At 40.8% G+C, this 25,365-nt stretch overlaps 1 protein-coding gene across 2 annotated transcripts in view; it reads right to left on the reverse strand.

Annotated features, from left to right (window-relative positions):
• Nucleotides 1-14,829, reverse strand: part of TJP2 (tight junction protein 2) — an 80,588-nt gene extending 65,759 nt beyond the window's left edge. The window contains exons 1-2 of one of the 2 annotated variants that reach the window (XM_075278851.1): nucleotides 14,677-14,829; nucleotides 4,344-4,464 (exon numbers count right to left, since the gene is read on the reverse strand). Coding sequence is in view for 1 of the 2 variants with exons in the window: in XM_075278837.1 (XP_075134938.1) it covers nucleotides 4,344-4,464; nucleotides 5,450-5,589 (261 nt within the window). In the remaining variant the exon portion in view is untranslated. Of the gene's footprint in view, nucleotides 1-4,343; nucleotides 4,465-5,449; nucleotides 5,755-14,676 lie in introns of those variants that run through there. The other variant, XM_075278837.1, reaches the window with a different exon arrangement.
• Nucleotides 14,830-25,365: the final 10,536 nt, after the last annotated feature.

A 25,365-nucleotide genomic window follows, 5' to 3' on the forward strand; every position in this document is an offset into this window, starting at 1 on the left:
GCAACATGCGGACCGTAAAAGCATTACGTTCGTGTAAGACCAGCCTTACTCTAAGTACAACTAGTATTGTTATGCCATCCTGTGCAGTTTGCAGCAGGCAGAACAGGCACATATACATTGTGCAAGGCTGCACAGAAAGAATTTGTTTAGGTTACAATATGTTTTCCTCATGCACAAATTTTGTAGACACATATTTCTGTTTGAATATAATATTTGTCTGATCTCTCCATGAACGTGTGACTAAAGCTGCATTTTACTTTGGTAAGAAGGGAAGGAAGCAACAATGGTCGCTTTTTATCTTACTGAAAAGTGGGACAACTGCCATAAGAATCAAACATGACAGATCTAATTAACCCCTAGCTATCCCATTGTTCGAAAGGCATTGTATAAGTCTTTGGCTACCACCAGTCATCTACCAACCAGCTGTGAAAGTCTATTGATTTAATCATTGCAGATAGTGCATGCCAATGTACAGATTAAGTGAAGTACTCTACATGGCCTAGTTCAGCATTAATCTTTAGAGATCTCTAGATGATGCTTTAGATGTCCTGTCAAATCCAAAGGCTTCCCATATGCAAATCTATGCTCTAAAGTGGATAAAACATTTGTGGATTAGTTTCCTTTTAATGGTAGTCTCTACTTTATAATGTTAATTGAACTACAGTAAAAATATCAGATAAGACTGCCATTCAATTCAAGTGCATTGATAGGATTACCATTACATTTAGGGATTTTGCTTTTTGTGTCTAAACCACATTGCTGCTTTATACCCTCTTATATGAAGTAACTAACATTAAAATATTTCTGAATATTTTATTGTCACATGTCTATTGCCGTGGCTCATGCACATTGCAAAGCCATATGGTTCCTCAGTTACACAATTTTGTAGCCTTCTAAGGAAGGATAATTCCATAGTAAGGCATTTAAGGATACATAAAGTTTTTATACATAAAGTAAAAAATGTGGTTTTTTCAATTGCTTGTCCTATTAACAATCCTCCTCCTACTGTGTAAAAAAAAAAAAAAAGTAATCATTAGATTGCCCTCTTCCATTATCTTTTTACTCCTAGGCCAGTGACAGTGACAAGAGGACATCCTCTACGTCTGGAGGAGAGAAGGTTTCACCAGAAACATAGAAGGGGATTCTTCACAGTAAGAACAGCGAGGCTCTGGAACTCTCTGCCCCAGGAAGTGGTGATGGCGGATTCATTAAACAAGTTCAAAGAGGGCCTGGATGCCTTTCTTGGAGAGAACAATATTATGGGTTATGGACTCTAGATTTTAAGGACACGTTGATCCAGGGTTTTTATACTGACTGTCAGATTGGAGTTGGGAGGGAATTTTTTCCCCTGAAATGGGGCAATTGGCGTGAGCCTCATGGGTTTTTTTTTTGCCTTCCCCTGGATCAACACTGTAGGGGACTGTAGGGTTACAGGTTGGACTTCATGGACCGAGGTCTTCATCCAACTTCATCTACTATGTAACTATGTACATAGCATTAGATTGTGTTAAATAGTGTTATAAATTGTTACATAGTGTTAGATTGTGTTACATAGTGTTACAAATTGTTGCATAGTGTTAGATTGTGTTAACTAGTGTTAGATTGTGATTATACAGTGGATCTGTGTTTCTTCTAGATTCAGAATGTCACTTTATTACTCTAAGGTGGTCTATGTATTGAGATCTGCTGAAAGGGCATAATCCAATTTTACTTGTTCTTCATGGTCATACACAATGGAAGGTTCTAAGGCAGAGTTTCCCAACCTTTTCAGACTCGAGACACCTCTACCAAATAGTTTTTATTAAAAAAAACAACCGTTTTGATGTGTTGGTTTTTTTGGCAGTTTTTGAAATTACAGCTGGAACTCATTTTTTTCACTTATAAATTTAGAAAACCTTACCAAAAACCACAACAAAACTGATGCATTTTTCGGTGCAGTTTTGATGCAATTGTAACTGCATCACAACCGCACTATGTGAATGCACCCTCAAAGCTACACCATACTATACTTTCCAACCTCACCTTTTACCATCACCAAGCTCTTAGAGGCCCCATATAGTATCATGCTCCCCAGTGGCCCAATACGCAGTACATGCTCCCTAGTGGCCCCCAGACAACTAATAATGTCCTCAGTGGCCCCACACTGTAGTTGTGCTATAGAAATAAAAATTTTAAAAAAAAAACTCTTACCCATTCTCGGGTTTCGGATCTCTGAGGCCCTCCTGCTTCTTATCTGCAGATCGATGCATCAAGTCTTCAGCAGACCTCATTAGCTGATGCCTAAAGGCTAGAGCAGGAAGATAAAGCCTTCCTGCTGCATCGTTCTATTCAACTACATCAACATCCTAAGGGAAAGCCTGGCCATTTTCCCATCTCGGCACCCCAGTTGTGAATCACTGTTCTAAGTTTACCCGTGAGAGAGCTGGGAGTCCCATTCTGTATAGTCAGGGGATGTACTGCACCTCTGAACACTTCCATTATAACATTGTTGGTTAAATAGGCAGGCAGCAAGATTAGTATATTCTGTTGTGCATATGTAGGCATACACCCTCCAGGGTTGAAGTACCCTGGTAAATATAGAGGGAAAGGGATGTAGTTGCAGTAAGTGACATTGTCTATATCTAGCCAGAAGCATAACATGAAGCAGATAGGCTACTATCTACTGTGTGCCATTTAGAATAGTGGTATTTTTATATGGCAGAGAGACCTTTGGGGCCTATTGTTATGCCCCTGTTTATAGCTATGTGCACTATCACTTATCTCGGCACTATAGACACCACCATTGTAATGCTTTGTTAAAAGGACACTGTGTGACAAGTGCTTTTCAGCAGTCATACATGCAGAGGTGAACCTGCCCCTCTCGCCGCCCGAAGCGAACGAGAGAAAGCCGCCCCCCCCCCCTGCCGGGGAGGAGCGGGGCTTAGCAGAGGGGCGGGGCTTAGCAGAGGGGCGGGGCTTAGCACCGTTCACAGGCATGAGAGCAGGCCTGCTCTCTGCCTGAGTGTGAGGGGGCGGGGCTTAGCGCCGTTCGCAGGCAGAGAGCAGGCCTGCTCTCTGCCTGAGTGTGAGGGGAGGCTGCTGGAGCAGCACTGCTTCAGCGGCCTCCCCAATCCACCGCTCCGTACTAAGCCAGTCCAGGACAGCTTGTCCTGGACTGGCTTAGGTAAGAAAAAATGCTGCCCTCCCTGAGGCCCTGGCATAGTGCCGCCTGAAGCGCTCGCTTCAGGTCGCCTCATGGGAGGTGCGGCACTGCATACATGTCCGTGTATTTTTCTAATCATGCTTAAAGAGGACCTTTCATGTCCGCATGTATATTTGGTTTTATATACTGCTAGAATTCAGCGCACTGTCCACTTTCCCGTTATGTGCCCCAGAGGTGGAGATATCAATGCCATTAATTTCGGCATCAATATATCCTCACTGTCAGAAGGGCATTGCTCATGTCTCAGAATCATCGCTGGGCGGTAAGGAAAGCCGCCTCTGATTACAAGTCTATGGACGAGTAATGCCGGGGGGGGGGGGGGGGGGGGGGCAATCCTCACAGCTCAGCGATGAGGCTAGGCTGTGAGGAACGTCCTTCTGACAGTGGGGAGAGATCGGCTACTATGTCTCCAGCCCTGGGGCACATAACGGTATGGGCAACAGTCTGCTGAGTTAAATGAAATACCAGCTTTCTAGCGGTATATACAAATTAATCTTAATTTAATAAGTATTTTGGGAGGAAATACACAGAAAAAGAAGAAGAACAAACAAATCCCATGTACCTGGTCAGTTTCAAACCCAGGACCTCAGTGCTGCAAGGCAGCAGTACTAACCACTGAGCCACCATGCTACACACGTCATTTATCACTATTATATGTTGTATAGTACCCACACATTTATACTGTTTTTTTAAAACTCTTTTTTACTAACTTGAAGTATAAAATGTAGATTTCATTAACAATTGTTGTATAAATGGCATGAACTTAACAAGCCAGAATAAAATACTAATAAGCATCCTGCTGGTCTTAGTTTAATCCACAAAAGAAGTTGTATCACACATTACCAAATAATATAACACATCATATAACTACTGTTCCAAATAAATATCACCATGTAGGAGATTGGCAAGCCCCATTGACACCCCCCCCCCCCTCCATAGTATGCATACAGGACCTTTATTTTGCATCATTTCAAAAACATCCATAGTGTGAAGTTTCTGATGTATTTCAATATCTATAGTGTTGGTTTCCATACCTTCATCCATTAGGCACATAAGCACAGTACATAAAACACATGCTATATGTAATGACATCATTATATTCTTTCGCCACATTCACCACAATTTCTTGGCAGTGACATACCTGGTGAAGCACTCTACTGCGTAATATCTTGAGCCGTGACCCAGTGACTTTCTTTGGTGGAGGGTTCCAGTGTGGGTTAGTGTACCATTCACATGCACTAGGTAACACAGTACTCCTTTCCCTACAACAAAAGATATCAATCCATTTATAAGAGTAAAGAATCACTATAAGGCTGGGTTCACATCTGTGTCTTCGTTGGAGGCTCCGTTGCAGAGAACCCCAGAACTCGGCAGAGAAGCACTTTTTTCTCTGCCCCTTTCAGTTTCTAAACAGTGGACACCCGATGGACCCCATTATAATGAGTTGGGTCCATTGGGCTCCTTGTGTAATTGCTATTGTAGCTCTCCCGCTCTACTAGCGTAAGGTGGTGGAGTCATTTTTCTTGTAAGATGTATTATTATAGCTTGGATCACTCTAATCATTCTATCATCATAACAGATGTATTTCTGGCTTTCCAATTGATGCCAGAATACACACTGCTGCCTTTTATGGACTAGTAAGGAAATATAATTCTGATAGATTAGTTACATTATGATCAGTTTACGGCACATTACAAAACTGGAACTGAAATATCATCTATTTTACAACAATTTTTCATTTGTCTAATGATAAGTATGTGTGAAAGGTGCACGGTCATAAAATGCTTTCTTATAACTTCATAAAATAATATCATTAACTCTTACAGGTCTGCCATGAAATTTTATGTTACTCTATGAAGTTTTATCATTTTACTTATTTTTCTGTTAAATAAAATGTTTGTGTTCTCTGTTGGGAAATTATATAATACATATTAAATATATATATATATATATATATATATATATATATATATATATATATTACAATCTCAGCCATCTCAAGTGTTAGGCTGTGTGAAACCACCTAAGGATTTGCCATGAAAAAAGGAATAAGAAAACTTCCACAAGCTTTTGTCTTAAGTAGTTCACATAATAGTTATTGGCAATTAAGCAATATTTACAGGCAGCGTATACTGAAGGTGTTACATACATATAAAAAGGAGCGAGGGATCTTGATGGCAAACAAACAGAATAGTTAAATATACAAAACGCAAACACAAGGGAGTAGTTCCACCATGATCACCTTACCCTGAAAATTGCCACAGGTTTGCATGTCTTCCCTCTGGCAGAAGCTCTCTTTTATTCAGTGGGGTGATGCCAATGGCTGCTTCTAAAATAGTGAAATATTTTTTGTACCTCATGCTGCCTGTGCCACTACAACCCTGCATGAAGTGATGGTGTAACCTTTCCTCTTCCAGTTGTTAACTGATCTTGTCATTCAATAGCAGTCGCGTACATGATAGTAAAATCTGGTTGTAATGCTGCCTCTCTGAACACATCACTGAAATCAACCCAATCCATTGAGGTAGTTGTCTGCAACGTCACTCTTATATAATTCCAGTGATCTTGGAATAAAGCCGTAATGAAAATTCTCTGCAGTTACAATCATGTTGTAAGCCTTTACAGACAGACTAGAACTCACTAATCCCTAGATAAATCTTTTAGGTCAGCAATGTAAAAGTGCAGCATGTCTCTAACAAAAAAAAAAAAAAAAAGAGTACTTTAATTTTGCAACTGATAATGCAAAAAAATATATGATTATGATTGCTTAAAGGGGATTTCTGGGCCCAATTGCGTTGCTCATATTGAAAAGCTATCCACAGAATAGGTCATTAGGGGCCACATGGTGGCTCAGTGGTTAGCACTGCAGCCTTGCAGCACTGGAGTCCTGGTGCTCAAATCCTGCCAAGGGCAAAAAACCAACTGCAAGGAGTTTGTATGTTCTCCCCGTGTTTGCATGGATTTCCATCCCATATTCCAAAGACATACTGATAGGGAAAAATGTACATTGTGATCCCTATATGAGGCTCACAATCTACATTAAAAAAAAAAAAAAAAAGGTCATTAGCATCTGATTTGTGGGAGTCCGACATCTAACCCCGCTTAGATCAGCTGTCCTGCAGCAGTGGAGTAGAAGCATTATGCTCCTATTCAATGAAAACATTTTTTGAGAGAAGTCCTCAGTAGTTGATACCTTTTTTTAATGGCTAACTTAAAAAAAAAATTGATGACATATTTCGAGCTTTCGGGACTACTATAAAGGTCCCTTCATCAGGATGGTATAACACAATTTCTGAAGTTAGGCATATATATACAGCAATGGAGTGTTAGATGCAAAATAGATGGAAAACAGAACATGCAAATACACAGTTTAAAAAAACATATATATCAGTTCACAGAAAAGTTCTCTGGGTTTATGGCTTCTTTGATCAGTGACGTGGTATCTAGTTGTTGTAAAACGTCATAAAACCCTGTGCCACGGCCCCTATTCAAGTAATAGTAGTGGATTTACAATTCCCTAGTGCCATACACTATACAGTATACAAGACTGCTTCCGTTCCTCATCCACTGTTGTAACTTCCGATGCCCAGTCATCAGTACCAGAAATGCATTCAGGGCCAGACAATTCCTTTAACAAATAGTGATTTAATTTTCTGAAATAAGTAACTTAGAGCCCTGGTGTCTTATTGATATTGACTGGTTAATAGTCATATTATGTAACAATAGATTCTAATCCATATTTTCAGTAGGGTGACTACCACCGATTTAAAAATGTACAGCTAGGATTTTTGCACTGGTCTCAGAAGAATTTCTAGAAATTCTGGCAGACAGTCTGAAGGTTTAAGTATTTTTAAAGACACCAAGCCTTACACAGCTATTTATTTCTGTTTTTTTCTAAATTCTTAAAATGAAAAAAAACACACACAGCATCACAGTTGTCGGTGTCCTTTTGCTGGTAAAACTATAGCAGGATACACATGTTACAAAACTGAAGGCCCCTTTCAGGCATAATTGAAAGGCCAGATGATATTGCATGACAGACTCAAAATGTATCTACTTTAGAAGGTAGATCTAGATTTTCTGCTTATTGACAATATGGTAAACCGTAGCCATCTCATGTAATCTGATAATCTGCTGTTTAGAATTGTATGTTTTTCTCTTCTACTTACAGTGCACTAAGTACATAATCAGAATGTTGAAAATTGTCACCATGATCTGAAATGCATGAAAGTATCTAAAATGTGCTATTGTTTCTTTAAACCAGCTGGGATGTCCAAATAAACAAAGGAGATATACATTTAATAATGTGTCTGAGAGTTTGATCAGATTGCTTTATAAGGGTGCTTTCACATGGAGTAACGCTCCGATCATTCTGACATGTAAATACGTGTCAGAATGAGCGCTGTAAAACAAAATCCCATTGACTTCAATGGGTGCCGTCTTACGCGCGCTACACATTGAAATCAATGGGTGGCTTTTTAACCCATTGATTTCAATGTGTAGCACGCGTAAGACGGCACCCATTGAAGTCAATGGGATTCTGTTTTACAGCGCTCACTCTGACACGTGTTTACATGTCAGAATGAGCGGAGCATTACTCCATGTGAAAGCAGCCTTTAGTGGTTGGCTAGGAGTAATTCTGGTGGGGGGCCGACAGGCAGCTACAGCATGGATTTGCTATTTGGGGCCATTCCCAATACCCATTCTGTACACAACACAAACCTGGAAGCAGTTGGCTCTGGTCCCTCTATAGTGGCCGGACCAACTGCTTCTATCTCTGTGTTCTGTATAGTACAGGTATCAGAAGCAACCCTGGAAAGGTAATATGTGCAGGACTCACCCTTTGGCCCCTTCATAAATGATATATTTATGGCCTATCTTAAGGATTCAAAATGCTTGCGTAGGCCACAAACAAAGACAAGACAACATATGGACACACCACCATAATGAATGAGATTCTCAATGCTCCTGAAACAAATTGCAGGGGGTAGTAAAACATTGCTATGACAGCTGGGAACCTATTGAAGGCTCCTAGGCCTGTCATAAGTACAGTTCAGTTATATGCTACCATAAGTATTATTTTATATATAACTGTGCTGTCTGAACACGTAACTCTTTCTGTTTATGGGGAAAAGGGGCGATTTATCAGAGTTGCAAAAAGGGATGATTTGGCTAAGGGTGGCAGTATTTCTGAAACAGCTCATTTTGTGAACTTTTTGCATGGTGCTGTGGTGAAGTGTACCGTGAATGGACAAATGACTCCATTGGGATTAACCAACATGAAAACTGCAGAGCACCACATGCCACTGATGTGAGGACTGAACGACACACTACAATGGAGCAGCTCAACATGAAAATGAACAAGGGACTCTCAGACGAGTGTCTAAAACAACAGTTCAGCAAACCCTATTGCGTGTGGTGCTACGAAGTAGATGAATGGTTACTGCACCTATGGTAACAAAGGTGCATGAGGAAAAAAGGTTTTAATTTACAATGTAGTAACAGTATTGGACCACCAATGATTGGCAAAGGGTGGCCTTCTCCAATGAGTCACATTTTCTGCAAACAGAGGGGCATTGGCTTATCAGGCAGGTAACATCAGAGAACAGTCATCCTTCAACCATTGCTGGAAGAACAGAAGATGGTGAGGCAGAGGTACTGTATGTTAAGAAGAATTTTTTAATGGCATTGTCTAGGTCCATTCATCCATGTGGAAGGCACCCTGAACTGATCTGGGTAACAGATCTAGTACACTCATATATGCTGTTTCATTCCATTGGGACAGATGGAATCTTCCAGCAAGACAATGCAACATGTCACATGGCTATAAATGTCTGACTGTGGTTAGAAGAGCATAACTAAGGCCTAATGCGCACAACCAAGTGTGCAGGCCTATGCTCCTCCAAGGGGGCATCTGATGATCTGTTGTGTTCCAATGAACATAGAGCAGGTCCTATCCTGCTCTGTGTGATTAGAGCAATGGAAGCCTTGGAGGTGAGTACATCACAGAATGCACTCGAATGAATTCCTCTGCAAATTTAGTCCCACATTGGACATATGTATGGGACCTAAGAGTTTAAAAATATTTATAATTGTAGACAATTAAAAGTCAAACATTTTTGCAACTAGAAATACCATATTTTTCACTTTATAAGATGCATTTGATGATAAGATGCACCTAGAAGAGAAAAATAGGAAAAAAAAACATTTTGAACCAATTCATGGACAACCTTTTTAAGAATAATGTCCCATAGTGGCTCCTCCACACAGTATAATGTCCCATAGTGGCTCCTCCACACAGTATAATGTCCCATAGTGCCCTCCACACAGTATGATGTCACACAGTGGCCCCTCCACACAGTATGATGTCACACAGTGGCCCCTCCACATGCTACAATGTCCCATAGTGGTCTTAATACAGTATAATTTCCCATAATGCCTCCACACAGTATAATGCCCTATACAGGCCCCTCCGCACACTATAATACCTTATAGTGGCACCCCCACAAAGTATAATACCCTATAGTGGCCCTTCCAGGCAGAATAATGTCTCAAAGTGGCCCCTTCACACAGTATAATGTCCAATAGTGACCCCTCCACACACTATAGTGCCTGATAGTGGCCTATACAGTTTTTCTTTATGAATTTTCCAAAAATTTCAGATAAAGAAGAATCCGAAATTCTTGTTGTTTGCTACCCAAGAACCAATATTATACTCTGGTTTCATGATGTAAAATGACGGCAGGCATTATTTTCGGGTCTCCCCATGCAATATAGCAAAGACCTATGGCGGACTTCTCTGCTTCAGAGCAGCCACCATCTTTAGAGATGTAATCATCATATTATTACAGTGGATGTCGGGAAGGGGATAAGAATCTTTTTAATGCAGTTAATAAAGTGAATAGTTGATAAATTATGTCCATCAGTTTAGAATTCTGTTATGGAAAATAAAAAGGAGAAGAGGTGTGGATTCACGCCTTCAGAGATTTGCCGTTCCATAAAAGCTGAACATTTTAATTCTATCTTGGAAATATTTCTTCTGGGTGTGTTCAGTAGAAGAATAATAATTATTATGATAAAAAATGTACTTAGCAACACTTGTACCTAGAACATTGCCAAACTACAAATGGCCACCTTTGTATTTCACCTTGGCCTTTTATAATGTCTCACTGCTCAAACATTATAATCTGTGAGACTGTACATTACCAATTTCTTTGCTCTTATTTAAGTCTAGCAAATATATAAAGTAATCAAGTCAAAACAGCCATAGGACCCTGTTCATACAATTATAATGAGTTCTTCTCATAATTTGAGATGAGTCATCTGGTTTGTTTCAAAACAGATTTGTAACAAATTTTTCAAAAAGATCAGATTCAACTGAATTCAAGCTTTTAGCAGCTTGATTTACACAAACCAGTTAGAATGGTGGCTGCCATGTCTGCACGAAGAAAACGAAGAAGGATCATATGACCTTGGGGATCAGGTGAGTTCACCTATAATTTCTTACTTCAGGACAGGGAACACCCGTTCATGAGGGACTATAGGACCTAGGTCACCAATGCGCTTTAACCCCTTCCCGACATCTGCTATAATAAATGTTGGGTATTTAAATGGACTCATATAAATAAATACTAGAAACAATGAACAATCAGTAATATGTTTAGAATGCACCTTACCTTCTCAAATGGATGGAAAAAAAAGTGAAACCCTCATCAATGTGCTTATGATATACATTGAAGGTCCCTATGAATCAAATCAAATTTTCATAAAGGCTATTTGTTACCCCTGGATACCATATATTTACCCATAGCTGTATCTGTTGCTGTTTCTTTGACATTACAAATGCAGTTTGAGTTAGTGAGTTAAAAAGTGTTAACTTATGTTCATATGGCAGAAAATGAAGAAGAATTCCACTTCATTTTCCACCGCCGTATATTCGCCTGTGCTCTAACCGCGGCAAGATGCTGATGCAGGGCAAACTGTGGCAAGATGGAGCAGGGTGCTTATTTTTTTGCATCCTGCTTCAATCTCAGATTTCAAAGTAAAACAGATTCTGGGTAAAACGAAAAACATTTTGAATGTTCATTAATATCTACTCATAACAGAGACATTACAACCTTGACAGATTAATTTCAAGTGGATCCCAACAAATCGTGACAGATCCCATGGGTCTATCAGATTATTATTTGGTTTTCTCTATTCTTAGGATAAAAATCTCTGCAGACTACATTTGTGAACAGACCTCTACGTTTATACTCTTCAACATAGAAATTACAATATATAGTAGCAATAAAGGGCAGATTTTGCTGAGTAGTTTTCAGGTGCCATGCCATGTAGAGCCCCTAGAGTACCAATACAATGGAAACCCTCCAAAAGTTACCCCACTTTGGAAACTACACGGTACATAGAATTTATCAAGGGGTATAGTGAGCATTTTTACCCCACAGCCATTTCACAGATATTATTAACATTTAGACTTCAAAATAGAAAATAATTTTTTTTCCCAAATAAACCGGCAATTTAGCCCAAAAATTTTCATTTCCACAAGAAGATAAAGGAGAAAAAGCTCCCCAAAGTTCGTTACACAATTTTTCCTGAACACAAGAATGTGCCATGTCATGTTTGCAAAGCCCGTAAAGTGCCAGTACAAAGGACACTCCCAAAAAGTAAACCCATTTTAGAAACAATAATCCACAAGGAATTTCTCAAGGGCTATTATAATTATGAGCCCAAGAGTCCAGATGCATAGGCAGATTTCCTCCCATCACACCAAGATCACCCAGGTATGTGGGGTCCTGGCAGCCCAGGGTCACTGATCAGACCCCGGGCCCCTGAAAATACATATAGGCACCCTCTGATCTCACTGCATGGGGGCAGCCAGCGATGGAGACAGTAAATTAGTGGGAAACCCCTTAGATGACGCAGTCATGTTTGACTGCGGCATCTAAGTGGTTAAAACCCCTGATCGGAGCTCAGCTGGAGTAACGCGTTAGCTGTAACTTATTCTGAACAGGCGGAAGGCTTCCCCCATAATAGCATGGCGGCTGTCCTCTAGTCCAAGGCAGCTGCATCATACTATTATGGTGTTTGTTGACTAGTTAACACCTAGTTAATACCTAGCTAATAATATGAATAAAAGTAACATTTTTGGCATCTTGTTTTCAGTGATAGTCTAGTTCCCCTTGTCTGAATGTCTATCCCTTGTTTGGGCGTGTTCTTGTTGAATTGGTTAACTTCCCCAACTTCAGTAATACTTTATTGACAGATACATCAAGTTTGTGACTCAATACATATTTATAATGTTGACCCTTAGTTTTGCAATACTTCTGCAATTCACCGTAGCATGCTGGATATCAGCTTCTGGGCCAAATGCTGACTGATGGCCACCCATTTGAGACTAATGAGTGCTTGGAGTTTCTTATGTTTTTGTTTGTTCACTCGCTTTTCACTTTTGCTTTGCGACATAGTGCTTTAAAATGTTGGACAAAGCATTGCTCATCATCAAATTACTCCAAGATGGTTGAGAAATAGGATGTGTAAATATCATTCTTTATTCATGGCAGTGTTCTTAGACAAAATTGTAAGTGAGCTTGGATGTAAAGCAACCCCACACATGAATGGTCTCATGATGCTTCACAGTTGACACGACACATGGCTCATGGTCATAAAGTTAATATTGTTAGAGTTAAGTCCTCCATCTTTGTATTTTGGCAGCCATCTTGTGCTCTTTCACATATAAACTGATTTTCTGCTTAAGTCAAGGAGGCCCTTTGTTAGACTTTAAGGAATGTGATAATGAACGTTAATGCAGAGGTTGCTAATCATTATCTCTCAAGGGCCTCATTTTGAGAAGATACAGCTGACTTTGTATATCTCTTACCTCCTTTACATGATGTATGGACACATAACCAACAAAAGTATTAATCTTATGGTATCTGGACACTCTGTCATATTTTATGGTATATGAAGGTCACTTAGAGTGTATAGACACAGGGTCTATGGAACATGTCATCTTATCTCTTTTGCCATGATATATACATATAGATAGTCTGGGATGTTAGCTCACACATAAGTATTTGAATCCTTCTTTGTTTCATGGGAAAGTCCATCCCAGTTCTGAAAATTATAATAAGATGCAGATTATACCAGGCCTCAGCCAATAGTCATGTGCCAGGCTTGTCTTATATCTCTATAACCAATCGTGTTGTACCTGATTAGAATAGCCAAGCCAGCTCTTTGTCTGTAATGTATTTAAACTACCTTTTTCTTATAATAAATCAGAACTCTTTTGATACACTACCATCTCGTGTCTTCAATTAGTTCTCCAGGCTTAAAGAGAGATGGCTGCAGTCCATCTAGGCCTGTTAATTAATTATCTAATTTGGAACTCTGCAACATACTCTTATGAGGACACTAATGTCCCTATCAATATACATAAAATCTCAAACATTAGAAATTGTTGGTAGAAGGGGGTGTAACTTGAGAGGGTGCAGCGGATGCAGCGGAAACAAAATACTTTAAGTAAGTGTTCGGTTTTCCGTTCTTCAAGTCTGCTTGGGGACCTGAAAAGTGGAAAGCTAACCCACTTAAAAATTGGTTACCCACAGAAATACGTGGACCCTATAGACTATAATGGGGTCTGCCGGGTTTCCACCCCAGAAATGTGAAGAGAAAAGTTCCACATTTTTTAAGTGGGTTCGGAGAACGAAACCCCGAACAGAATACAGGCGCATGTGTGAACCTCGCTTTAACCATCTCAAAAGATAGATTTGGGTATCCGCTGTGTAACCGGTTGGAACACTGTTTGTACAAAACCATTTTTCTCTTAAAATGGTTTGCAAGCGGACAGATACCTGGCACAGGTGTAAACCTAGTGTAATCTTTCCAGTATAGAAATACTACTTTAGGATTTGAAGCTTCCTTGTAATGCCATACGCCATACATATACACAGTAGCGTGCAGTCACCATCATAAAAACTACATTATATCTCCTTTGCTATCAGCATGCATTAACAATAAACCCAATGCTTAATTAGGATAGACTTCCTGTGGAACATCAGGCAGAGAAGCCAAGTAGTGTAATCTACCTGCATGCCGGAACCTGTTCAGTTATGTAGCTAGACCAGTTGCGTTCAGCACAAACTAAACTAAATGAATATAGATATTACAAATAAGTATTCTTATCATTTATATTTAGTTAAGGATCAATGTACAGAAACTTAAATTATCTGTAAAGCAAAAGTCATTGTAACTTCATGTTTCATAACTTGGTCTATTCCATAGGTTGTAGCATTTCATTTGTTTCCCATGAAAATCCATAATAACTTTCACTTGTTGACAGCCTTATCCTATGTTGTAAATAATAAGCCGACAACGTGCCTACACCTCACCTATCCAATGACAATATGACATCAGCATTCAACAACAGAAACAGAGGCTCTAACCTGAAGCCATTTTGACAGGTTTGTACTCACCTTGCAGTTCCTGAAAGTGTCTGCAGCCTATACTATAACATGAGATAAGCAATCCAGAGCAAAATGGACAGTCTGAAAGCAAATCACGTGGAAAATCCAAAGATTTCTTTTTCTCTGGGAAAGTTTCCTTAGGAATCCTTGTGATTTAAGGTTGGACTGGAAAGGGTGTGTGCTGCCTGAAGCAGCCAGGGTGGAGAATAAGAGCCAGGAAGCTTCCTGTTTGCAGAACAGTGTATGAGTGAGCACACAGCTCATGTAAAGGGGAGGTGTTTATGGGTCATAGGTATCACTAGCTCTGCAGGCAAGCAAGTGCTTGGCTATTAGTTAACTTCATAACAAAAGGCTGACTCAAGTCACTCTCTTTGCTATTGGCTATAAATACACTGATCCAGTGAGGAGTAAGCAGGAACGTAAAGTGAGAATAAAGTCAGCCATAAACAGGAAGAAAAATGCCCTTTACCTATATGACATGGGTGTCATGAATCATGACGGAACAAACAAAATGTTTAAATCTGGATGAAAACTATTTTTCATTTTTGGAGATATGGTTAGTACTATTATTTCTTCCAAGACTTTTACAGAGCTTATGTTTCGTAGAACCACAATGGGAAAAAGGGTGAAAAATGATATTGCCTCAAATTTTTCAGGAAATCATGGCTTAGTTTCTGAGGAGTGCCAGACCATAGAAAGTTCCTACATTCATAGTCATATCCACTGGCAACCAATCAAGACAAAATAGAATACCCATTTAAAATTCTTAATGAGAGTACACCAGTCAGGGCCGTTTTAATATATTGGGGGATCCAGTGCAAAGATTTCATAAATGGGGCTCCCCATCACCACTCTTTAGAACTACTTGACCTGCACAAATTATAATGTCCCGTCAGTGGCTCCCACATAGTGTAATGCACCTATACAGTATAATGCCTCCTTAGTGATCCCACACATTATAATGCCCTCGTGACCCATCACATTCAGTGTCCCATAATCAAATACCCCTGCAGAGACATCAGACATTAACAGGTCCCCCAAGTGGCCCCTCATACATTAACCTGTCCCACAAACATTATATTATAATGTCCCCCTCCATAGTATAATGTTACTTTTCCACTTTGCCCAGCTGTATACAGTCCTATGAAAAAGTTTGGGCACCCCTATTAATCTTAATCATTTTTTGTTCTAAATATTTTGGTGTTTGCAACAGCCATTTCAGTTTGATATATCTAATAACTGATGGACACAGTAATATTTCAGGATTGAAATGAGGTTTATTGTACTAACAGAAAATGTGCAATATGCATTAAACCAAAATTTGACCGGTGCAAAAGTATGAGCACCCTTATCATTTTATTGATTTGAATTCTCCTAACTACTTTTTACTGACTTACTGAAGCACAAAATTGGTTTTGTAACCTCAGTGAGCTTTGAACTTCATAGCCAGATGTATCCAATCATAAGAAAAGGTATTTAAGGTGGCCAATTGCAAGTTGATCTCCTATTTGAATCTCCTCTGAAGAGTGGCATCATGGGCTACTCAAAACAACTCTCAAATGATCTGAAAACAAAGATTGTTCAACATAGTTGTTCAGGGGAAGGATACAAAAAGTTGTCTCAGAGATTTAACCTGTCAGTTTCCACTGTGAGGAACATAGTAAGGAAATGGAAGACCACAGGGACAGTTCTTGTTAAGCCCAGAAGTGGCAGGCCAAGAAAAATATCAGAAAGGCAGAGAAGAAGAATGGTGAGAACAGTCAAGGACAATCCACAGACCACCTCCAAAGAGCTGCAGCATCATCTTGCTGCAGATGGTGTCACTGTGCATCGGTCAACTATACAGCGCACTTTGCACAAATAGAAGCTGTATGGGAGAGTGATGAGAAAGAAGCCGTTTCTGCACGTACGCCACAAATAGAGTTGCCTGAGGTATGAAAAAGCACATTTGGACAAGGCAGCTTCATTTTGGAAACAAAAATTGAGTTGTTTGGTTATAAAAAAAGGCGTTATGCATGGCGTCCAAAAAGAAACAGCATTCCAAGAAAAACACATGCTACCCACTGTAAAATTTGGTGGAGGTTCCATCATGCTTTGGGGCTGTGTGGCCAATGCCGGCATCGGGAATCTTGTTAAAGTTGAGAGTCGCATGGATTCCACTCAGTATCAGCAGATTCTTGAGAATAATGTTCAAGAATCAGTGACGAAGTTGAAGTTACGCCGGGGATGGATATTTCAGCAAGACAATGATCCAAAACACCGCTCCAAATCCTCAGGCATTCATGCAGAGGAACAATGACAATGTTCTGGAATGGCCATCCCAGTCCCCAGACCTGAATATCATTGAACATCTGTGGGATGATTTGAAGCGGGCTGTCCATGCTCGGCGACCATCTAACTTAACTGAACTTGAATTGTTTGTCCAAAATACCTTTATCCAGGATCCAGGAACTGATTAAAAGCTACAGGAAGCGACTAGAGGCTGTTATCTTTGCAAAAGGAGGATCTACTAAATATTAATGTCACTTTTCTGTTGAGGTGCCCATACTTTTGCACCGGTCAAATTTTGGTTTAATGCATATTGCACATTTTCTGTTAGTACAATAAACCTCATTTCAATCCTGAAATATTACTGTGTCCATCAGTTATTAGATATATCAAACTGAAATGGCTGTTATAAACACCAAAATATTTAGAACTAAAAATGATTAAGATTAATAGGGGTGCCCAAACTTTTTCATAGGACTGTAACTGTTGGCCTTACGGTTAAAGGAGCCCTGACACCAGCACCAAAAACACTACTAATCATTAGTACTACATTTATACCGTATGCTGTTCTAAGGGGTACTAGTGGCTTAAATAACATACTATTTCTGTATCATTGTGAATTCCAACTGGCAAGAAAATCTACTTTTAATTTTTATTTTCAAATTAGCTGTTTGGTGCATCTGGAGCATGGCCACATCTACCAGAGAGTTCCTTTTTAAAGGGGCTCTATCATTGGGAAAAGACATTTTTAGATAAGCACATCCTTGCATAGCCTTTTGAAAGGCTATTCCACACCTTTAGTATGTAAATTGTCTCAGTGGTTTTTGAATGAGTCCATTTTTATTAATATGCTAATTAACCAATCGGTGCACCCCAGAAGTCTCATCGTGCACCCTCTGCCTATTCTTTCCTATGTATGTGTACAGCACAGGCTGCTGCTGTTGTTGATGATGACTCCTGCTTCCTGTTTGTACACACAGATAGGAGTGAATGGCAAAGAGACAGTGCTGCTGGGAACTTCCTGTGCTGGCTGTAAGTTAATTAGCATATGAATAAAAACGGACTTATTCAAAAACCACTGAGGCAATTTACATACTAAAGGTATGTGTGAAATAGCATTTCTAAAGGCTATGTATGTATGTGCTTAGTTAAAAATGACTTTTCTCAATGATGCACTATGTGCAGCATGTGCACTATGTCACAGGTAGCGTCCACACTCCATCCAACTATAAGGAGGGACAGGGATGGTTAGCAGTAGTTTTACATCTATAAGAAACATGGATTACTTGTTACTATTCTATGTCTTACTTAGAGATGAGCGAACAGTGAAATATTCGATATTCGTTTCGAATAGCTCCTCAATATTCGACTATTCGAATTAATATTGAATCCCATTATAGTCTATGGGGAAAAAATGCTCGTTTCAGGGGAAACCACTGTTCGACTCAGGAGGGTCACCAAGTCCACAATGACACCTCAGCAAATGATGCCAACACCTCTGGAATGCAACTGGGACAGCAGGGGAAGCATGCCTGGGGGCATCTAACAAGCCCAAGTCTCAGTTTTACCCCACTATTACAGCCTAACAACTACACACTTTCCACACTCAAAAAAACCTCTATCAAAGTGGAAAAATACCTGGAAACCTTCTTTCCTCCCCAATTGTATGTACAGAAACCCAAATTTTAAGCTAAAGAAACATTACCAAGCACCCCTTTAAATCACGTTGCCCATGACAACCACAGATGGAATAGGCAATGGAAAATCCAACAGTACCCACCCTGAACTGTCATTGTGGATGTGTGTGGAGTTCATCACAAGGCTGACAGACCCAACTCCAAATGCTGCAGCACAAGCAACCAGCAGTCAGCCTTAGGCTGCATTCACACTGAGTTACGTTGGCGTTTTTTGTGCTGTTTTTGTGCTGATTTTGCACATAACGCCACGTATACGCCGCGTTTGCGCCGGTCAATGCGACCGCAAAATAACGCGGCGCAAACGCGGCGTATATGCGGCGTATATGCGGCGTTATGTGCAAAATCAGCACAAAAACAGCACAAAAAACGCCAACGTAACTCAGTGTGATTGCAGCCTAAGATTGTCTCTTCTTCAAGTAAGACACAAGATTCTTTGGAACCAGAACAGGGAAACCCAGTGATTGCCATTGCAGCAGTGCCTAGGCCATCTGTCACAGCAGTTCATTCAGAGATTGAATTGGAGAAAAATAAGAACATTTACTGTGATCGAGTCTTCATGCACATTAGTGGGCATGGACAACCTAACGTACAAGATCCTCATGCTGAGCTGGCCTCATTACTGAACAAGGTCAGCCAGGATAATCAGGGCTGGAAACAACCATCAGATCTTACCGAAAGGAATCACCCTCAGTTTGGAAAGAAGCCATCTAAGGGCCGCTTCACACGGAGTAAACGCGCGTATAGTTTGGCAAAATACACGTATAAAAATCAGACTCCCATTGACTTCAATGGCATTTTCTTTTACACGTGTAAAAAAAAAACACGTCAAAATACACATGTAAAATGTCGTTGAAGTCAATGGGAGTCTTATTTTTACACATGTATTTTGCCAAAATACACGCGCGTTTACTCTGTGTGAAGGGGCCCTAAATGTAAACCTTTAATTGAGTTGAGCATTGCACCAGCAGAATGTTAGGCCCTTTGGGTGAGTTGAGCCTTGCACCAGCAGTGTTTTACTTTTTGGCCCTTGAGGTGAGTTGATCCTTGCACTAGCAGTGTTTTACTCTTTGGCCCTTAGGCTGAGTAGAGCCTTGCACCAGCAGTGTTTTACTTTTTGGCCCTTAGGCTGAGTAGAGCCTTGCACCAGCAGTGTTTTACTTTTTGGCCCTTGGGGTGAGTTGAGCCTTGCACTAGCAGTGTTTTACTCTTTGGCCCTTAGACTGAGTAGAGCCTTGCACCAGCAGTGTTTTACTTTTTGGCCCTTAGGCTGAGTAGAGCCTTGCACCAGCAGTGTTTTACTTTTTGGCCCTTGGGGTGAGTTGAGCCTTTATAACCAGCAGAATGTTAGGCCCTTTGGGTGAGTTGAGCATTGCACCAGCAGTGTTTTATTTTTTGGCCCTTGGGGTGAGTAGAGCCTTGCATCAGCAGTGTTTTACTTTTTGGCCCTAGGGGTGAGTTAAGCCTAGCACCAGCAGTGTTTTACTTTTTGGCCCTTGAGGTGAGTTGAGCCTTGCACCAGCAGTGTTTTTGGCCCTTAGGGTGAGTAGAGCCTTGCACCAGCAGTGTTTTACTTTTTGGCCCTCAGGGTTAGTTGAGCCTTGCACCATAAGAATGGTAGGCCCTTATGGTGAATTGAGCCTTGTAGCAGCAGAGTGTTAGGCCCTTTGGGTGACCCCTAAAACATTGATTTGCAGGCACTTGGGGTGGAGCCCTAAAAAATTGATTTGAAGGCCCTTGGGGTGGAGCCCTAAAAATTGCATTGCAGGCCCTTGGGGGGGGGGGAGCCCTAAAAAATTGATTTGAAGGCCCTTGGGGTGGAGCCCTAAAAATTGCATTGCAGGCCCTTGGGGGGAGCCCTAAAAAATTAATGAGGTAACCTCAGCGAGGTTTTTTAAGTATTACATTAGGGTTGAAGGGGCTGGGGTTGGAGAAGGAGGAGGAGGATGAGTGAAGTGGGTGCTAGCAGCCCCTTTCCAGTACCTGGACTGTGGACTGGATACCCAGCTGGATATCCACGTCCATGTCCTCGCCCCCTTCTGCTACTGACGAGGGGCACTGCTGGCAGCCCCTCTCCAGTACCTGGACTGTGGACTGGATACCCAGCTGAATATCCACGTCCACATCCTCGCCCCCTTCTGCTACTGATGAGGGGCACTGCTGGCAGCCCCTCTCCAGTACCTGGACTGTGGACTGGATACCCAGCTGGATATCTACGTCTTCGCCCACGTCCCCTGCTGCTACAATGCAGCATGATTGGCAGATTAACTGTATGTGTATAGTGTTCCTGCAGTGTAGCTCTGAAAAGAGCTGTTTTATAAGAATGTTTTCCTGCCTAGACAAGGCTAAAATCTGTTTCTCACTCTGAGAACAAGATCTCCCTATCTCTCCAAAACTAAAGTGAGACGAACATGGCCAACACTATTCTTATGAATCAGAGGTCACCTGATTTTGGCAGCCAATGGCTTTTTCCAATTTTTTTTCAATGCCTATCTTTTTTTCTAAAAGTCACTATATTCTAAAAGTCACCATATTCTGACACCTATAACTTTTTTATATTTCCGTCTACAGGAATGCATAGGTATCTTTTTTTTGCAGGACCAGGTTTCCTTTTCAGTTGCAGAATTTTGTTTTAATCCCTTTTCATTCAAATTTTTATCAGAGGTGAAACAGCCCAAAAAAACAAACAAAAAAAAACAGCGTTTGGCACAGGTTTTTTTCCTGTTTACCGTGCGGAAAAAATATTTTTATAAGTTTTCGGACACTGTGATGCCTAATGTGTGTGTGTTTCACAGTAATTTTTTACTTTTATATGTATTCTAGGTACTGCAAGGTGATTTGAACTTTTAATTCTTTTTATTTTTTTATTTATTTTTTTTTACTTTTTTCTTTGCATTTATTTAGACACCCTAGGGGTCTTGAATCCCTGGGGGTCTGATCACTAATACAATGCATTGCAATGCTAATGCATTGCAATGGATTGCAAAATATTGGCATTTGTATGACAAACTGCATAAAGCAGCCTGTCATACAAACTAATGTCAGACAAGCCTGGGCTTGAAGGCTTCAGTAGGCTCCCATCTGTCATGGCAATCGGATGCCGGCACTGGATCTCGCTTTGGGTGACGGCAATCCCTGGAAAATTATCACCTCATTGAAAGCTAACTAGGGGCCTTAATGTCTGCAATCTGCTGTATTATATCTCCCATAGCCTCAGTCAAAGATAACCAAGACACAATTTTTATAGTGGTGAATGGGCAATACCAGTGGCGTAACTAAACTCTTGCAGACCCCAATGAAAAGTTTTACCAGGAACCCCTCCCTACAGCATAGTGTTGATAGTGAGAGTTATGGGTGCTGCACCTGTATTTCAGATACTTGAAAGGGATACAACTATAGTTCCCACAACTACAGTTGTCAAGAATAATTTGCATCGCACAGGACCTGTTTTATAATGACCGTGCAATGTAATTACAGCTTGTAATAATATCAGATGTCTGCTATAAAATGGGGTGGGATGTAAATAGTGAAGGGGCCCCACACAGTATAATATATTTCACAGAGCCCTCCACAGTTTAATGCTCCACAGTGGCCCCACAGACTATAATAAGCTCCGCAATGGCCCTCCACAGTATAATATGATCCATAATGACCCACACACATATCATATGTTCCACAATGGCCCACACACAGTATAATATGCTCCACTGTGGCCCCTAAACAGTATAATATTCTCCACAATGGCCCCCATACAGTATAATATGCTCCATAGTAGTCCCACACAGTATAATATGCTCTACAGTGGCCCAGAACAGTTTAAAATGCTCCCAAGAGTCCCTCTTGAGCTACTTCAGGTGAACCCCACTAAATTTGATGAATATTCGTGAGGTTCGGTGCTCCAGTCAGTTTTGTTGCTACTATTAAACACTGCGGTTGCCTCAGACCCCAAAGTATAATAATAGAAGGCCCAGGAGAAGTCATGGAAAATAACAAACACTTATACTCACCATACCTCACCTCTTCTGGACATCCTTACTCCATCCGGTTCTCTGCAGCATCCTCCATGCTCCTCTGTCTGCTACTGTAGTCACGCGCCCCAGAGACCTCCGCTGAGGCCTGTGATTGGGCCGCAGTGGTCACATGGGGCACGCTGACGTCATTACACTGGGACCCAATCATAGGTGACAGTTGGGAGCCTATTGAAACTCCCATTCTTGTCTCCTATTGACTTCTATTACAGGCTGCACTAGTATAGTACAGTATAGTATAGTATAGTATAGTATAGTATAGGAATTTACAATGCATTGCAATGAATTAATGTAAGAATGGGATGACATATGGAAGCTGTGATGTGACTGATGATGACTTTTGCCAGTCAATTATCATGTGTATTATGATGGATAAGTAGTAGATGAGCACAATCCTTAAATGAAATGTAATTAATTAGATATGGTATTGTTTCCGGTTGCCTTTAGCTATTATTAATGCAAAAATTCAATTAATCATCACAACATGCGGCGTCACTTAAAGACTGTACTTGGGAAGCAAAGACTGATATTAATAATCTGTTTAAATATCAAAGGACAGCTATTGGACCTATATAGAATATCTGCATGTACCTTCTTACTGAGAGGTTTTAGCTATCTAATGCCCATCTGCTTGTTCAATATCCTGCAATATATGTCCTATAGACTGCAGAGTGTTAACTTGAGGGGGTGCTTTAGGAGAGGTATATAGCTTTGGTGGGGAGGGCAATAGTGTCTCTTTTATCAATAAGCGGAGACCAGTGCTGTAAAGGATAGATCATAGTTGGGGGGCCCAGTTTGGATTTTGCATTTGGGCCCAAGAACTTCATGTTATACCTCTTACAGCTTGGTATCTCAATAATTTCTTTGTGGTGGATCTATAGGGTGGTTGTTGAGCCTATAAAATCGCCTGTTCCATATGCTGTTATCTGAAACCCATCTTATAGTCCAGCAATTTTTCCTTGAAGCAGTGCTACATCAGTCCATAGGCCATGTCTAGTTTTGCAGCTCCTATACATGATATTCAATGGTGCCAAGCTGCAATACAAGACACAGTCCATGGACAAAAGTGGTGCTGTTTCTAGAATGAACAAATTTTCTTTTCTAATTTCAGACACTTTAAGGTATTTTAGTTTTTCTGAGAACTATTGTTCTCTGTGGTAAAATCTTGTTACTTTATGTTTGAATAACATTAAGGAACAGGAAGTCTGCTGAATGTAGGGAAATATCCCAACCCATAATTACAACTATCTTAGGCATCTCTGCTTTTTGATAAGCTGGAAAACCTGATGAGAATTTATCCTGTTTAGTTCAGAACATTATTAACATTTTCTTTTCTTGTAGGATTCAGCATGTTCTGTTTTGAAGGTCAGTTAGCAGTGCATTAAAAAAACCTTAAGGCCGGGGCCCCATGGGCTGGATATGCCGTGATTCGCCAGCGGCGGAAAAACCGCAGGAAAAATTGCAGCATTTATGAGTACTTGCAAATTGGATGGGATACATGCGAATTCCATGTCCACTTTGCGTTAAAAACCACAGCGTGGACACGCTGCTTTTTCCAAAATTGGCGCGGTTTTGGAAATCGCAGCATGTCAATTATATGTACGGAAACGCTGGTGGCTTTCCTGTAGATATAATGATAAGAGAAAGTCTGTGGAGGAAAACTCTGTGAACTTTCTCTTCAAAGCGCTGCGGGAAGAACCGCGATGCGTTCCCGCTGCGGTTGTTCCCGCAGCGCTTTAGTGCGGCGTTTCCGGCCCATGGGGCCTTAACCTAAGGGTGGTTATACACAATGTGTCCCTGTCCTGGCTACTCATGTTTTACGTCTATGCAAGTGAAACACCAATGAATTTTACCGGCATATCAAAGCCTGTGTGGTTTTGCTGTCACTATACAGCTTGTAAAGATGTGTAGGTGAAATTGCAAAGATGTGAAACACCAGCAGGCTCTAGGTGTATCCCGGAGTACAACACGCATTAACACCCTTGCTCCGCCTGTGCTCCTATTCAAGTCATAGTAATTCACTTACTGGAATCAGAGCAGAGCTGCTTCCAGCCCTGTCCAGTACAGTAGCTTTTGGCACTGGGAGGCAGTCAGATCAGCTGATGACTACAGGATCCGTATGTTTTGGGACCCTGCACCCATCTATTTGGGGGATGTACCCGATTTATCGTTCAGCATCAGTCACTGTGATAAATTTAGCTAGTGTAAATTTCACAATGTAAAATTTTGTTACCAGGTTTAGCAAATCTACCCCATTGTGCTTACCATCATTATTACAGAAGTACCCACATTTCATTTGACTATGTAATATGGGAATATACAGGATATGATGGTGTTTGACACACCCTCCATTGGAGGCATATGGAGACACAGGAAAGTCACCTTGGTTCCTACCATTACATGATACTGGCTTGACTCTTCGTAGTCAAGAGGAATCACTTGTAACTGCCATTGCATCTGAGTGGAAGTACGAATGTGTCTGAGTCTAAAGTGTCCCTCTGCTCACAGTGCTCGTCCATAGTGCTCGTCCGTATTATCAGGAGGGGAAGGGGCGTTCCTTCCCGCTCACACTGTACAGCACGATAGGCGCTGCTGTGGAGAAGGATGTACCTGATTGACTGTCAGGAACGCCCTTCTGACTGTAAAGCGCTACGGTACCGGGACCGATAGCTCTTCACCTGGGGCACAGATCAGGAAAGCCGACAGTG

Source organism: Leptodactylus fuscus, chromosome 1 (genome assembly GCF_031893055.1).
Source record: "Leptodactylus fuscus isolate aLepFus1 chromosome 1, aLepFus1.hap2, whole genome shotgun sequence".
Taxonomy (NCBI): Eukaryota; Metazoa; Chordata; class Amphibia; order Anura; family Leptodactylidae; genus Leptodactylus; species Leptodactylus fuscus.